Source organism: Manacus candei, unplaced genomic scaffold (assembly GCF_025592945.1).
Source record: "Manacus candei isolate 608988 ecotype Guabito, Panama unplaced genomic scaffold, ASM2559294v1 h1tg000008l, whole genome shotgun sequence".
Taxonomy (NCBI): Eukaryota; Metazoa; Chordata; class Aves; order Passeriformes; family Pipridae; genus Manacus; species Manacus candei.
This window is the reverse complement of record NW_026138056.1, coordinates 11,313,481-11,330,661: the sequence shown is the minus strand read 5'-3', so window position 1 is coordinate 11,330,661 and position 17,181 is coordinate 11,313,481. Positions and strand designations below refer to the sequence as shown.

Genomic DNA, 17,181 nt, shown 5'->3' with positions numbered 1-17,181 from the left:
CAGGCAAAGTCACGTATCCTACTTAATTTTAAAAGAGAGCGAGGCAGGGAGAGAGGGAGCAACCTTATTGTTCATACAGTTGTCTTCTGACCAAAACAGAACAGAAAGCTTCAGTTTACAAGGACCTAGAAAAGATAGTGCTCCATCTGTTCATCCTAATATTAAATTGCCTTATAAATTTAAAGAAAGAGCTATAACATTTTTAAACTTTCTGACAGCAATCTCTGTATAGTGCTTGTGCTTTATAAGTTGCTAGTTTTGACTTAGCTGAACAAGTGAGTTTGCATTACTATACACGATTTGTTATTAAATAATTCAGAAATGTTACTGACATTTTTTATGGCTGTTGTCTATAATCCATAAAAAAGCATTTATATGAAAGACTTCAGCAATCTAGTACTGGGCCAGGAAGAAAATGTACCAGATAAGAAGACAAAAAGAATAAATCACAAAGCCCGTATGAACTGTAGACATCTCTGATAGATTTCTGAGGACTCTATAATTTCCTTTGACTGTTATTTGTATTTGTGATAAGTCTTAATAAATAGAAAGGAATGTCAATTTGGCTAATGAATCTCCAGCATGCTTATATATACTAAATTAATAACAGAGGAACTGAATTGATATGGTGCACAGGAGTATTTAACAGCTAATTAATTTCTTTGTCCATCTGAAATAAACATTCTATTAAAGCTGGTATGAAATACATATTCACAGCTTTCAAACTAAAAAAATGACATAGTGGAGTTTACTGAAATATTTGGGCTCTTCTTTTAGTACATAATTGAACATCAATGTTTTTTATGGTGAGACATCTCCCAAACTTATACTCTTCACAGCAATGCGTTGACTTCAATATTTAAAATGGTTACTAAATCTAATCTTCGGTCCATCGGTTCTGTCTTTGTAAACTATAGATAGCAAACAAAAACAGTTAAAGCTCAAATCAAATCAATTAAGCAAAAGGAGTCCCTGAGGTCAGGAAGTGGCCCGAATTACCACCTTGAATCCAAATTCTTTGTTCTGTTTTCTCAGGGCAAGAAAATACACTGGGTAATTACTGGTGCTTTTCTGGATCTAGATTTTAATCCTAGAGCACAAAAAGCTTAAACCAGATACAAATAATATTTATTCGACCAGGATTGAATCACAAATAAGTGAAAAATACAGAACTTAAAAATACAGAAGAATTAAAGTTTGAGTAAAATATCAATAAGCTTGCTATATTTTGTATACAATAGCTCAAGCAACATGATGCATTTGCAACTTCTCTTTTATAATAAAAAAAGAGGAAGATTAAGAACAAATAAGAACAATGTCACGTCATATACTAGTAATTAATGCCCTCAGTTCTGTATTCTTGTTTTGGGCAGGATTTGCTTATACTAAGATTCTGCCAGTACTGTAGCCTTTTCCTATAGTAACTTACCAACAAAACACTACATTTTCTCTAATGCTTCAATTCTACTCTACATTTAATAGAAATCTCATTCTGTAATAGAAATCTCAAAAAATGAGCATATATACCTTTAAGCACAGAGCAGTTCAGCTGATTTCAGTTTCACAGTGATGCATTTCTCTAGATCGCGGTTTAAAGTGACATATATTACCTGTAAGTTTCCTAACTATAAGCTCTCTGTACACAGCTGATTTATCATTTTGGAACTAAAACCATACGCAACCGATTCAATCACAGGAACAAGAAAGTGCATTAACCAAGCCTAATTCTTGGTCTAAAACTACGTCTGGTAAGACTAAGGAGAAATATATGTATAGGTGACTTAGCACCTTGGTTATAAATGTTTCTTCTCATTTAGATACAATCCATTTTTTGTGCTGGCTATAGCAGTGTATACAGTTAGTTGCCTTCTGTAGAGCTACAAAAATCCAAAAGCTTTTCTATGAAGTCATAACTGCTACCAGGTTTTAGGAGCCTCCCGAGTGAATTCTTACATTTTCTCCTGCCATACCTGCACTCAGATAAAAAGGGGCATACTAAAAGGAACTCTTCTCTGTTTAGGATTTTTTTTTCTGCTTGAAAATACCTACAGAAACTGCTTGAGCTTGTTTCAGTGCTGCTTTTAGCAGCAAAAAGCATTTTTCATTTCAGAAGGCAAGCCAGCTCACACCATCTATAAATTAACTACATTATATGGTTATTTCCCAAAAAGTATGAAAGAAACTTCAGCAACAGACTTGCATCTACAAGAATTCCTTTTGCAGGGAGTTCAGAACAACATGAACATTTGTTTTGATCACTCGCTGGCAGTTGCTCTTGGTAATCCAGGGACATCCACAAGAATCATGTCTGAGAGTGTCAGCACATTAGTTAACTCTCCTGTGCCTGTCTTTTGCCAGCTTAGTAAATAAAATCAGTATGGAAATGTGACAAGGACGTGTGCTTACTGCACTACTTTCCAGATGGAGTTGAGGAGCAACTTCCTTAAAATTGCACCAGGGCTGCCCGAAAGCTGCTAAGGAAAAAAATTTTTAGCTTCTGTCCAAGGACTGTTGGTCAGCCAGTGAATACTCAGTCATTAAACATGTTACTGCATGAAAACAAACATACAACCTGTCATGTATCCTTTATTACTTCCACTTATCATTTCTCCGTGTGCACTCCCTTGCACAGTTGTGTATCTCAAAGTTGACGAGTATGCTCTAGTCTGAAGAGGAACAAAATAAAGTGTCAGTGCAATAAGGAGTTGCTGTGTCAGAACTAAAATTGCGAAGTTTCATGTGGGGTAGCAATATAAATGCCCAGAAATTCTTATCCCTTTCCAAGTCTGAAATGTTTTCCAAAAGTTTTTCTTTAATTCAGCCCTGGATAAACCATTAGCAACCTAGGTCAACTGTGCAGAGGCAGAAAGGTGGATATAGTAGCACTGCTTGTCTTCTCTCCACTGCAAATGGCATCTTGCAAAATGAGAAATGATTGGCATCTTGGCTTGTATAGTTTCTAGTAATGACATCAGTCACAATAGTGTGGTTACTTTTTTCAATAAAGAGTGGTATTATTTCAAAATTTCCAGCTGAAATACTTCCTAGTCAAAGGGTTTGGTTGCCTGCAGCAATGAATTCAACTAATTGATGAAGCATTCCACCCAGCAAAAGCTCTCTCCCTAAAGAAGTTTCTCTTCAGGAAGCACTATGGCCTTACAGCTTTGACTTCTGTCATCAGGTTGCCCCATCATAGAATTTGAGAGGATGTAAAAACTACTGTGAAAATCACTGACAAAACAGTTCAGTGAGTTCTGCGCAAGGCTGTTTGCCAGCGCATTCAGCCCTAAGATGGGACATGTTTCATGCTTTCTGCAGCGCTAATTTCAGCAGGTTATCTGAAAAAGGAAAGACATGAAAAAAACAGAGAAAAGAGATGCTTAAAACAAAAAACCTTGATATCAGCAACACTTTTTTTTTATTTCCACGCTTCAAAGTCTAAAATGCACTGGATCATTATTACTCTGGGATGTGCAAGGAGGCAAAACACACTATTTGAACATGACACTATTTGAAGATGATGGAGGCAGGGGAAGTGTAGTGATCCTGACCAGGAGAGCGCTGTACATACAGGAGACAGGGACCCACAGTACAGTTAACTGGAGCAGGCTCAAGTCTGTCCTATGCTGCCTTCAGGGCTGTGTCACTGCACAAAACCCTTAGAAGCCAGATAAACTCTGCCAGCTCCTTGACACAGAGGAGCCTGAAGGCAGCTCCTGTGTAGTGCAGGCAATTACACCATCTGTGTGGCCTTGCCTTTATCTACAAGCATAGCAAGGAGTGAACCTCTCCTGTGAACGTCCTTTATGAATAGCTGTTTTCTTGTAAGAAAACTAAAATAGCTTGACCAAAGAAGAAATTCTGTCCACAGATGCAATCTACGTAGCCTGCCATGGGAGAAGTCCATCCAGGGTCAGTCTAATGCTGCAGGAATGCTGCAGTCTAATGCTGCAGATATCATGGCATCTAAAAGGATGCAAGATTTACCTGCTATCTCTGTTGCTCTTTACTATGTCTTTTTAAAACATTAAATTTATTAAGTGATTTGTTTTCAGGTCTTCCTTACTCAGATTCAGAGAAAAAACCTGCACTGACTGACTGAAGGGTAAAACTCTGAACTATAAATTTTGTGCTATATCGCAATGGGTTATAGAGTAGGGGGATGACAATACCTCCATTATATTACAAAATTTATAAGAAATATGAGGTAATAATATACATATTTTTATATATTGTATTCATGTATGTAAAATATAATACAAAATAGGAAAAGAGAAGGATGCTTGAGTTTATTGTGACATTGCTTAAAGCAGTTATGGCATTGTGAAAGATGGCTCAAAGTCAGAAGCAAGAGGAAGAAATAAAGGAAAAGGTATGTGGGGATGACATAGCTGGTGCTCTGAAAGTAAGGACAGCAACTTGAAGACCTGCTCCTAAGAAAAGAAAGTCAATGTGATCCTTCCCTGAAGCCTCTCAGATGTCATATACTTCTTGCTGAAGCATCCCTGGAAGCAAATGTCTTATCTAAGATAAACTAATTTAAAGTAACAAAAAACAGCAGGAGTCCAAACATAGTAAATTTGTGTTATCTCTGCAGATTTGGAACTGTTCCTTTTCTTCTTTTTGGTATGTCATTCTTCAAACATAGAAAATATATATGTAGCTATAGACAATACAGAAAAGTGAAGCTTGCCTCATCACTTGCCTCAAACTCTGAAGAGTTTCGCAAGAATTGCTCAGTTCAAACTTGCCCACTTTTGGAACAGAAGTTTCATCCTAATCTTTTGTCATAGTTTCTCATGGCACCTGTGGCTCGTGCCCTGCCTTTTCAGTGCTCCTTCTGACATATGACACAGACTTGGTCATGCCACAACAGTGCAAAGCTTCCCTGCTCCCTTTATAAATTCCTGCAGGATTTCCAAGGCACTGTGCAAGTTTTCAAAAAGTAAAACTCCTCTCATGTGCTAAAGGCAGAAAAACAAGGTACCAGCTCTTAGATTCAGATGAAAGGTATAGTGGAGAATAAATAAGGGCAGGACAAAACAGAGGAGAGGGAGTAGTGGACCAAAGGGCCTTGAACACAAAGGGAGCACTTCACTTTTTGTCCCTGGTAGCATCCAGTCTCTCACTCTTCTAGGTTCCTTTTGGCTGCACTGTTCTTAGAAGCATTGCATATATTCAGTTTCCTTTCACTTGCACCACGGTTGTATAGCAACTGAAACAAGTTCCAAGAAGACCCTTTTTCCCCTGTGGTGATGCACCATTCTTGTACTGTTACCGTCCTCTTTTGAGGCCTTTTTTTGCACTCTCCCTATCTCTCTGAACACCTGTCAGTGCCTCTCGCCCCCCCACCCCGTTCTGCCCCTGCTGAGGGTGCTGGGGTGCTCCCCGGTCAGAGGGGAGCCAAGGCCACGCACCTGGCAGCTTGGGCCCCAGCGGCGACAGGCAGTCACAGAACCACGGAATTGTTAGGGTTAGAAGGGATCTCTGGAGATCATCCAGTCCAACCCCCCTGCCAAGGCAGGTCACCCAGAGCATGCGACAGAAGGCCGTGTCCACGTGGGTTTTGAATGTCTCCAGAGAGGGAGACTCCACGACGTCCCTGGGCAGCCTCTGCTAGTGCTCTGCCACTCACTGTGTAAAGACGTTCTTCCTCATGATGAGGTGGAATTTCTTGTGTTTTAATACATGTCTGTTGCTCCTCAACCTGTCGCTGGGCACCACTGAAAAGAGTCTGAAACCAATCCGCAGCGGGCACAGGACAGTACCTGCGGGGCAGCCCCGGGGTCGCAGGGAGATCACTGTCCCTGCCTGGAAAGAGCGGCCGCCGCCGGCTGCGCCCGCCGCGGGCTCGTTTCTCTCACAGGAGGGCGGGCGGGGGCAGCGCCCTCGGCGGGGCCTTGCCTCACCCTGCCCGGCTTTTCGGGAGGGCTGCGGCGACCTCCGCATGTCTGCGGCAGGCCCTGTGGGAAGCCCGCCTGTCCGGTGCCGGGGGCGGTGCCGCGGCCGGGAGGGCGGAGCCCTGTCCTGTCCCGTCCCGCCCCGCCCCGCCGGGAGCCCGCACCGCCCGCCCTGCGCGGTGCGGGGGAAGCGGCCCGGCTGGCGAGGCGCTGCTGCCGGTCACATGTAACCGGGCTCGGTGCCCGTAACGCAGCGCGGGGCAGCGGTGGCGAGAGCTGCGCGGAGCGGGGCGGCGAGGCCGGCGGTGGGTCAGCCCGCCCGCCCGTCCGCCCGGGGCGGGTTTCCTTCCGCGGCGGGGACGCGGGGCCGGCGGGGGATGCGCCGCCCTCCCGCGGCGGCGTTGGCTTTGTTGCTGCTGTGGCGGCGTCTTTGGCTGTCCCGTGTGGCCGTGGCCGCCTCTCCTCCGCAGCCGCCGGGAGCGTGCGGTGGGGTGTCGCTGCTTCCCCCGCTCGGGGGTGCGCGGTGCGGGGCGAGGGGGCGGCCCAAGGCAAGGCGCGGCTCGGGGCACGAAGCAGAGGCGGCCTTGGTGGGCAGGGGCTGGGGGTGGTCTTTGGCCCTTGGGAAGCGGTGGGCGCACCCCTTCTGTGCGCGGGTGCCCCTTCCAGCTCCTCCTCCTCCTCCTCCTCGTTCTCCTCCTCCCTGGAACAGCCGTGGCGGTGGCTGGTGCTCCCAGGTCTGAGCGCGCCTTTCCCCGTAGGTAAGAGGCGCAGCTGCTGCGACGCGTGAGCCTGTCTCGCCGTAAAAAGTGTTTTAATTACCGCTACCGAAACGAGCTGCACGATTCCAGGTGGACGTAGGGAACTCCGGGCGTTCTGCTGAAGTTCCTGACTGCTTGGGGCTGTGCCTGCCTGCTGATCCGGGTGAGATCACTCACGAGCTGTGGGTAAGCTTATTCGGAGTCCTGGGCCGAAAGAAAGTCTTTGATGTGACGGATCTAAAATATATGTAGGAAACAGCCAGTAGATGCCCAAGAATGAGGATTAGTTTAAATAGCTGTTGCCTTGGCAGTGGTATTGAATAGATGCTGTGTTAATTGCTATTAAGCAAACAATAGTTGACTTTAGAGAGGTGGTACTTTCATAGGAAGACTGTCATAGAAGCATGTTCAAGTTCTAGAACTCTTTACGTGAAGGTTATAACTACTTTTAGATAACATCACGCATGCTTCTAGTACAGCTACTCTTCTTGGAGCAACTTCTGTCAGTACAGTGTGTTGTGTGGGTTTGTAGACAGGTTCTGTCTGTTTGTGCGGTTTGGTGAATTTTACCCTCCTCCTTTACAGGCATCACATCATAATTGCTTGCGTGCTGGGACACGTAAGAAATCTTCCTGAGCAAGTATCATCCTTTCCCTACAGGAATCTAATTTTCATTGCTAGAGGGGAATCTCTTGAAATACTAAGTAATGTGCATTTTACCAGCCGCACTGTTTTTGTCACGAGTAAAAAACTTCCTTTGCAACCAGTGGCTGCTGCCTCAGAACCTTTAATGTTAAGTTAGCTGATGCCAATACTGGTTCTCCTGCTTTTCTAGCCGTAGGAGAGTGAAACCCACCCATGTTCTGCTTAGTGAGTATTGCTGCTGTTCTGGGCTGTGTACACGGAAATCAAAGTAAAAGAAAGTGGGTCTTACTAATGGTGCTGCCCCATGGTGAGGGACAGCACTTTAGATCTTTGTAGACCATTTTGAGAAAAGCAGCTTCTTTTGCTTGGACCATATCCTAGCAGTTGGGTAAAGTTGGTAGTTTGTATGTCGGCAGTTTGGTGGCCTTCTGTGTTGAAGTATTCTGCAAAACTCCCTTAAGCAGGCATGCAGGCAGAACGGTAACCTGGGCACTCTGTGTTGGAAACAACTCCTTTGTGAAGACAGATGCTGAAATAGCGTGAGAAGATCACTCTGGCATAGGTCTCATAGAAGAAGATAAAAGCAGAGCATCTCAATGCTGTTTTTTATACCTTCTTAAAGGATAAAGTTCAATTAACAGTCAAGTACTGCTCTGATAGTCCTAATGAGTTCAATAGAAGTGCCTTGCAGTCACATCTCAGCTGTAGAAGAGATGCTAAATAATGTTCTATGGTGTTTTGTAATAGTATAGCAGTGACTGTGGAGACTACGATGCAAGCCTTTCAATGGCACAAGGCATGAAGATGAGCTGAGAAATAGGTTAAATTGCCTATCATCTGATTAATGGAATAAGGTAATATGGCAACATCACTGACTGAAGAAATGTGTGCTCTCATAAGTGGCTAGTAGATTTTATATAGAGGCAGCACAGTTCATATAGATTAACCTGCTAGTAGTATCTTAAGGCTAATAGCTCCAAACTAAACTATTCAGTTTCTCCCTCAGTCCTGATGATCTGGCTCAGTGCCTCAAAACTGGTGGATGGGGATTTTGGAGCTCTGTTGGTGGTGGGTCATGGGACCAAATAAACTCCAGTCTGCAGGGGAATGTAGGTGTACTAAGTACAGTTGTAAGTGCACAGCATTCAAGTGCCTGTGTATTGATTTATTTCCATACTCTAAACTTGTCGCTCAAACTTTTGTTGGTTGTTGCTCATCTCCATTATAGAGGAAATACTTTTGCTTAAAACAGTATTATCAAGATTATGATTAAGAGCCTTTTTGCTGCCAGCTTAATTTAAGAACTTCATTTATCTCTTTACCACTTTTCTGATGGGTAACTGCATGCAGATTCACTTTCCAACCCCAATTGTAGAAACATTTTTCATGTGAGTGATCCTTCTAACTATGACTAATAGCCAGACAGTCATTCTTCTGCATCACTGGATGCTTCAGGCTTACAAAGTGTATTTGAAATTGGAGGCTTGGCCTAAACAGCAAAGTCTTTGGGGAGTAAACCAGTGAAGCAGACAGACCTTTCTTAGCCATGTTACTATGCATGTCACTCTCTTGCTAATGTTTGCTGTGAGAGTACAAATAAATCAGTGATTTTAACCTTGTGACTATCTGGCAGGAGAAGAACTGTGCAAGTAATTTTACATAATGATTCAGCTTTCCATGTATCTTAAACTATTTAAGATTCTGCTTGTGTGTATAACAGGCCTTGCTGCATACAAGGGTTATGTGTTTGAATCAGTCTTGGTTCCCTTCCCAAGCAGTCTTTTCTTCCATCTCATCAATATCAAATGGAAACAGCAGATTCTTAATATGTTGAAAGTGCGTTACTGTTTGTACCTGCTGAGTATGTGGGATGTTGACAAATGATACAGGGTAATGATAGGAGTGTGTTTCTCTCATCTGAAAGAAATACTGTGTGGGAGGAGGTGAAAATGAAGGATGAGCTTTTTTTTTTTTTTCTCTTCCTTAATGATTGTAGGCCAGCAAGATGAGCTCTATCTTCTTGGCTTTTGTCTGTACAATTCTCAGAGCTGCATTCTGTGTCCCACTGAAACTGTGTCACTCAGCTTCAGAGATAATATTACAGGCTGATAATACATTAATATATTTGATTTTGATCTTTCTCTAGGCACTGTTAGAACTGATTCACTGAAGAAGATTATAGCTGTCCCGGTAACAATAAACTGTGCAGTGTTGCCTCGCATGAGTGGACAGACTCCTGTTTAAAGGAGAAGGTAGCTTCAGGGCTCAAAGGATTACTGGAAGAATTAGTACTGTTTTGTTTTCTAGAACTGAAAAGCATGCCCAAACAAGAGTGCTCTCTAACCACTTCTGGAGAAGGCATTTGTATCCTGTGTCTATTGTAGATTGCAGGTGACTGATCCAGTGTGTTCTGAAATATGCTAGAAAGGGCTTGTTTGGTCTCTCTGTCAAATTCTTGGAATATGGATTCTCTCTCTCCCTTTGCTGTTGAGCACAAGATAGGGAAACTTCTCTTTGCTGTATTGTTAGTGCTTTGGCAGTCTGTCCTGTTTTAGGTTTCTGCCTAAGACTTGAGTATTACAGGATCTATCCCTGTTGCAGGCTTTTTATTGCTTATCTAGTGTTCTCACTGTGTCTTTTCTTGCTGAGTCGCTTCTTACAGTAGTCAAAGAGCTTCCTGCATCTATGTAAGCTGTGAGTGTGTCTGGTGCAATCAAGCTGTCTGTCTAGTACAGCAGAGTGTAAACAGTTTGTGGGACCAATCAAAACCTCTGCTAGTATAGGAAAGCTAACTATGTGAGGCCAGTAATCATTAACCAACGTCAGAAATCTAGATTCTATAGGACTTGGTAAACCTAGCGTGTCAGGTGAACCTGCTAAAATGGAGACACTAAATTTGGACAACAGCCTCTCATTTTTGTATTTTATTTAACAGCAGTAAATTGTGTATAGCAGCACAGTCGTTTGAAGCTGTTTTGGAAATTTGTTTTTTGACAACTGTTAAAAGCAGTGCATTTAAGCAGGGCATTGCTGCATCTGGGTCTAGTTGAATCATAGAATCGTAGAATATGCTGAGTTGGAAGAGGGCCCATAAGGATCATCAAGTCTAACTTCTGGCCCTTTGCAGGACACCCCAAGAATCACACCATGTGCCTGAGAGTGTTGTCCAAATGCTTCTTGAACTCAGACAGGCTTGATGCTGTGACTACTTCCCTGAGGAGCCTGTTCCAGTGCCCAGCCACCTTCTGGGTGAAAAAATTTTTCCTGATATCTAACCTAAACCTTCCCTGACTCAACTTCATGCTGTTTCCTCGAGTCCTTCACGAGAGTGAAGAGATCGGTATCTGCCCTTCCGTTTCCTGTCGTAAGGATATGGAGGACCATAAGGAGGTCTCCCCTCAGTCTCCTCTTCTCCAGGCTGAACAAACCAAGTGACCTCCACAGCTCCTCATAAGGCTCCAGACTGTTCACCATCCTCATGGCCCTCCTTTGGACACTCTCTAATAGCTTTGTATGTTTCTTATATTTTGGTGCCCAAAACTGCACACACTACTCAAGGTGAGCCTGCACCAGCGCAGAGTAGAGTGGGACAGTCACCTCCCTCAGCCGGCTGGCGATGCTGTGCCTGATGCACTCCCAGGACACAATCGGCCCTCCTGGCTGCCAGGGCACTGCTGACTCATGTTCAACTTGCCATCGACCAGGACCCCCAGGTCCCTTTCCACAGCACTTCTCTTCAGCCTGTCATTCTCCAGTCTGTACACACAACCAGGGTTGCCCTGTCCCAAGTGCAGAATCCAGCACTTTCCCTTGTTAAACTTCGTGCAGTTGGTAGCTGTTGTAATAGCATGGAAAAAAAAGGCAAACCGACCTCAGTTTGTGATTTCAGTGTGGGAAAAAGATTGGTTAAGACATCACGTAATAACTGTATTCTGCATGAGACGTGTTAAGTAGCAGTATCACTTGCCCAAAGGTCTAAGGCTCTCTGTCTAGTAGAGAGCTGTAAAATCGTTATGCTAAAAGGTTTTGGTTTCTCCCTTCTTTGAAAGATGTAAATACTTTTTTTTTTTTGTAGTCAAGAGCAATGGTAAGATGAAAATTAGTTAGTGGTGTTTTACAGTTATGTGTTAACTTCTTTATATTGTACTATTGTGTTTCTTAAAGAAAAGGTCAAATCTGCAAGGTTGTTTGAATACCTGACTCCACGTTGAGATTGGAGGAGCTCAGGTATCCAAGTTCAAGAGGTGATAGTACCAATCACTCATGGGTATCTGGGACCTCTGTGCAAAGACAGAATCTGTTCCCCAGGGTTGGCAGCCAAAATAAGTGTCAGTTAATTCTGAAGAAATACTTGGGCTAATAGCTGTGCATAATTATTTTTTTTATTTCCTTGTTACTTCTGAAAACCGTAAGGAGTAAAGGTGGAAGCCTTATGAGGGAAAAGTAAATGCCTTGTTTGTGGCATGCAGTTCCAACTCCCAAGCCACACTTAGAACCTAGAAAACTGAGAAGCAAGAAAACTTGGGTAATTTGTTATTTAACTGCTTTGTATGAGGAATTTTAATGCTTCTTAGTAGCCTGAGTGCTGGACTGTTGAAAACAGCTTGCGCATTAAATGTGTTCCACAGGGAGAATAATTATCTTTTGCATACCAGAGTTAAACAAGGGGAAAAGTGATGTAATTTACAGCAGCATATAAGAGATTGCAAAATCGGTTCTTTCATATCTTTTATTAGAGATGAGTACTGAAGCAGAACAGCAGCTTCTCCACGATGCTAGAAATGGAAATGCTGAAGAAGTTAAGCAGCTGTTGGATACCATGGACAAAGGAGAAATAAGCTTTGATATCAACTGTAAAGGTTAGTAGCCTTCTTCAAATGTTTGTAATCTCACTGTTGAAGCCACACCTAGTGAAACTGGTAGTGATTAAGTGTAATCTTGCTTTCTTTGGAGTGCTTAACAGAGTAATAAAAACCCACTTAAATGACTGCATTTACCCCATGACTCAAGGCCATACTTGCATAGGGGAGAGATAATAGATGCAGAGTATGGAGAGTAGTAATGTACAGAAAACCTCAGAGTAATTCACAGACATTAGAAGTGTCAACAAGATGAAGAGATGGCACCTCTCTTTGCTTGTATTGGTGCTTATGCCAGCTTTGGAGCTTTGTAATACTAAACAAAACAGACCATGGTGCCAGGGGGTGGTTCAGGGAAGTAAATAGCCTTCATTGGAGCTGCAGGGATTAGATCAGGTCATTCATTTCTGCTCTGTAGGAGCATTACATTTCTTGCCACTTGCAGGAACATTTGGGACAAATATATGCTTTTATTAGCATTATACTAGGTTACTTGGGAAAAGAAACTAAAACTGTTCTCCATCTAGCTTTGGCCAACACTAAAGTTTTGCTCATGTGTAGCTAACTTAGTTATGGCCAAGCAACTTGCTTGCTGAGCATTAGAACTTCAGACTGGGATGGGATTTGCAAGCTTGCTAGCAGTTTCAGGCTGTTTTATTTCTTTGTTAATTTGGTAGCTTTATATTTTTCTTTATTTACACAAATGTGTTTCTGGTTGCTTCAAAGAAGTGGATGTATATCCCACTCTTTCTACACAGGCTAGTATTCTTGTTATTCAGCATATTACTGTTAAGCAGCACTAAGAAGACAGTGATACAGAGGGAGAGGGGAGAGAGCAACTATGCTTTGTCTTGGCCATGAAGAGGGAACACCTTGCCCTAAAGAGCAGGAATGCCTGTTATCTGACCAAGCTTAATCATCAGTTTACTCATCCTTTTGTTTGACTGCTCAGCTGTGTTTGTGTTTTCCCAACGGTTAGTGTACTCACTTCAGAAAAACAAGTTGTAAATCCAAACTCTTGCTACTTCATTTTTGGGTAACTAGTTCATAATTTAAAGGGGAACTAAACAGACCTTGATGAAGGTGAAATCCTCCACCCTCACAAATGTGTCCTTTGCAAATATTCAAGACACTGTGTGTAGTGCCTAAACAGTTGGAATAAAAGTTCCATAAAATTCATAAAACAGTACCCATAAAAAAGTTCCTGAAGTTTCTTGTGCTTAGAAGAGATTTCAGAGCATCTCTCATGTGTTCTTAAACATAATCTGAAGCTGAGAAATAATAATTAAATGGCATAGTCTGCAGTCCATATTCTGTAAAACAAACAGGACCCTGGTCAGAAAGTCTGCAGGATAGAAGAGACTCAGGTAATGAGGGGAAAGATGGTGCTTAGCTGTTTTTCTTCTAGTTTAACAATACATGCCAACCAGTTAATCCTTGCTTGCTAATAGGAGCTCTAGGAAGCTAGATGGAATATGCTTGTGATAGTTCAGGTTAAAAAAATTAATTCTGAATATGGAATCGGTCCGCAGTGAAATCTCTAGGTTCTGATTCTTCTAAATGTTGGAGGACACAGAAGTGTAATTGAAGTGTTCTCTGGGGGAACTGTTCTCTAACTCCAGAGTTAACTCTCTCTGCTCTTCCACAGTGACTTTTCAGAGACTAACTTGTTTCACTCTGCTCCCATAGAGTACTCCTTTGGAAATAGTCGAAGACAAATTCAGACCAAACAACCTCTGCAGTATAACTGTCCTTGCCATTTTGCCTCTTCACTAGCATAACCACTATGTCTTGCTACAAGTTCTGATCTGCTGGGTACTACCAGACAGTAATTGCATAACCACTTGATGATTGACTAAAATATATGCTTTAGACTGTAACTGTCTGTTTGCAACCCTCAGTCTTCCTTCTCTTCCTGACAGCCTCTTGTGCTTCTGTCATTACCTTCTTGCATAATCAGATCTCTCTAGAAAGTCAGGGTATGGGGAATGTCTTCAGTGCTGTGGCAGTTCCTTCAGTACTTGAATCTGATGTGGCAGTGACACTTGGCCTGGAATAAAGTGTTTCTGGAGCAGGTGGGAGGCTGTACTGGAGGTAGTGTAAACTTCCTCCAGGGTGTGCCTTAGGAGATATAAGTCTGACAAGTCAATGTCCCTGCATGTCAAAGCCTATCTTTGACACCTTGTACTTGTCTTTCCAGGGGGGAGCCTATATCTGAGGCAGTGTGTGCTATAGATTCATAAGTGTAAAGTCTGACAACAGTGATCCTAAACACCCCAATTTCAGCCAAAGTGAAGGAAGAGAAAGTAAATTCAGGCTTCTTCTACTTGCTCTGTTGTGACTGTATTCTACCCAGTCAGTGCTTGCAGATAATCAGGACTTGCTTGAGGAGAATCCAGCCAAATGATCTGAACTGCTTTTGGTTTTCTCAGTTCGCCATTTTGGAAAGAAGGTATCTGCAATAAAACAGTACTAAACACAGGTTTCACCTAAAATTATTGTGTTTTCTAAGACCATCTATTGTTAGCTCATTCTCCTTAAATACAAGAAAACAGAATATCTAGGAATTTGCAAAGTAAGAAATCTGTAAAGGTCAATTGTCAATAGTGTGTTATGGCAAAATACACATTTGAATGACTGCACAGTGGCCTAGCAGGCCACAGCTGGGAAATGACTGTCTAGTTTGTCTTCATTCTCTAAACGAATGGTAACACCTGAGACTTAAAGTTAACTGGCATTAAAGCAAAGAGCTGTGTGGGAGGGGTAGAGAACTTTATATTTTTTTGAGATTATGATATTTCTACTTTCCTATCCTTGCATTCTCCCCTGCGTAATGATTTTCTAGTTTAAAATAACAAAAAAAGGGTGCAAACACTTATGGTCACTTGAAGAGAAGTAACAAACACCTTAAGGGCTTGAGAAATAACTGGCCAGCTAACATCAGAAATGCAAACATTCAGAGTGGATGCAGAACAAGGGCCTGTAGCACTTTATCCAGTAAGAACTACAAATCTGGATGGGTTTCTGTTTTGTTTTTTTTTTTTTATGACTAAATTCCTTGGCAGCAGCACAGTCTTGTCAGTGCTGTAACTAATGACTGTCTTGGGCTAATTTTGTGAATGCAGTGCAGCTCAGACCTCTTTTGTGTTCTTTGAAAGAACCTTATTCCCTACTAGACTGAGGGATGAATGATGTCTATTTAGTATGTTATCCAGCACAAATAGCCCCAGAGTTAGTGATCCACATAGTGTTTATCTTCTGTGGTACCTTAGCCCATCAGTCACATAGAGTAGGAGCTCTGTTGTAGGCCTGACTGTGATGAGGGAAAGATCTAAATCTGGGGTTGGAAACAAGAGTTGAGAAGAAAGAAAATCAAATAATGAAAGAAATTACCAATACAGGGTGGAAATGTTAGCTGGAAACAGTTCTAAGAAATGGGAAAGTATTTCAGCTGTGAACCACATTCTAATGTTAATTTTTATTATGAAAGCATAATAAAGAACAATGAACTTTCAAGACCAAGAGTTTGTTTTTCCTCATGCTAGTGGCTTGTTTCCTTAGGGCAAACTTATGCTGTGCATGTTTCATGCCTCACTACTTGAGGTTACATGACAGGGGAAAATTTAATGGTGGCAGTAATTTCAAAACAATTTCTGATGCCTCATTTTCATTTTACTTCCAAATACAAAATGATTGCTTTTAGGTGACCCTCAGAATGCTCTGGGTCTGTTGCTTAGTAAAAAGCACAAATCAGCTTTGTTTAATGCAATTGAGTGTTGCTGCTGGAAAGTGATGTGGATTGTTAACTTTAGTAATCTCTAATGCTTTAATATCTTGCTTTTAAAGAAGTGATTGTAGAATAGTTATTGAATTTTATTCTTACAGACAGTCCTCCAGGGCATGTTTTAAATGCTCTTTAAAGCATAAATTGTATTTTCCTTTGCATGGTCACTTATGTACCTGCTTCCTGTCTGTGCTTTGTCATTCTGCAGTTTAGAGCTGTAGGTGATAATGAGTTCTACTGTGCATGAAGATTTCAACTCATGTTACTTAGTAAGGCTGTCTTTATTAAATTGAATGCAAGCACAAACCAACAAAGAACCCCAACATTAGATCATTCCTGTTTTGGTTTTAATCCTTTGTTTAAAAAAATGAGTTGTCCTACCTCTCTTTTGAGTAAAGGAAATAAAATTGGGTAAACCAAAGAGTTTTTTGATAAACAAGAGAAATATGTACCTGCATGTGCCGTTTTCATAGCGAATGAAAGTTACTAAAGCTTCTTGCTAGTGTTAAAGGATGAGGCATTACATGCAAACGAAAGTTTTATTCTCAGTCAGGCTACATGACTTTTTCGTCTCAGAAAGATTTTATAGATTTGACTCTAGCATTTTCAAACTGCATCCTGATTTTTCAAATAATATGAGTGGTATTGGTGCTTCCAGCCTTCTTGCTCCTCTGTTACTGTGAAGAATGGTCACCCATGCCAGCCTTGAATTGTATTGTGAGACCAAAACTTAATTTACCTGTTTTGTCTTTTAGGCAGAAGTAAATCTAATATGGGTTGGACACCTCTTCACCTTGCTTGCTACTTTGGACATGCTGTTGTGGTAGAGGATTTGCTGAAGGTATGTTTCTACTTTCCTCTGCATCTAAGGCAGAAAATTCTTTGTTATTCTAGAATCAGTTAGTGTTTATTCAGGTTTTTGTGATAGAAGAATGGAGGCTTTGCAGGGAGGCAGAACCACTTGTACAGTTTATCTACATGTAACATTGAGGTAACTGGTCATTAAAACTAAGGAGTGAGATAGTTGTGGTAGGTAGAGGATGGCACAGTTTACAGGAATCCAAAATAGTGACACTGGAAATCTTCGCAGTAGCCCAGGTTGGTTACTCTGAACAGTGTTTACAATTATCAGTGCTTAGCTAGCTTTCTCTTGGAGCGTGTGTGTAACTGTCTACGTATAAAAATTGAAGACAAGTAACGTATATAGGTATGCACTCATGAAAGCTCAGCTTTTT

The 17,181-nt window shown here is 41.9% G+C and overlaps 1 protein-coding gene and 1 long non-coding RNA gene across 3 annotated transcripts in view; one reads left to right on the top strand and one right to left on the bottom strand.

The window, feature by feature from the left end:
• Positions 1-6,063: 6,063 nt before the first annotated feature.
• The window catches only part of OSBPL1A (oxysterol binding protein like 1A), a 76,354-nt gene continuing 65,236 nt past the window's right edge, over positions 6,064-17,181 (top strand). Inside the window, exons 1-4 of one of the 2 annotated variants that reach the window (XM_051774908.1) lie at positions 6,064-6,205; positions 6,659-6,844; positions 12,040-12,162; positions 16,702-16,787. In XM_051774908.1, coding sequence (XP_051630868.1) covers positions 12,042-12,162; positions 16,702-16,787 — 207 coding nt within the window. In that variant the 5' untranslated portion in view covers positions 6,064-6,205; positions 6,659-6,844; positions 12,040-12,041. Of the gene's footprint in view, positions 6,206-6,658; positions 6,845-8,050; positions 8,158-12,039; positions 12,163-16,701; positions 16,788-17,181 lie in introns of those variants that run through there. The other variant, XM_051774915.1, reaches the window with a different exon arrangement.
• LOC127465195 (uncharacterized) lies at positions 6,804-8,016 on the bottom strand. The gene is made up of 3 exons (XR_007901921.1): positions 7,916-8,016; positions 7,593-7,832; positions 6,804-6,895 (listed from the first exon to the last, which is right to left on the bottom strand). It is a non-coding gene; the product is annotated as an uncharacterized LOC127465195 (long non-coding RNA).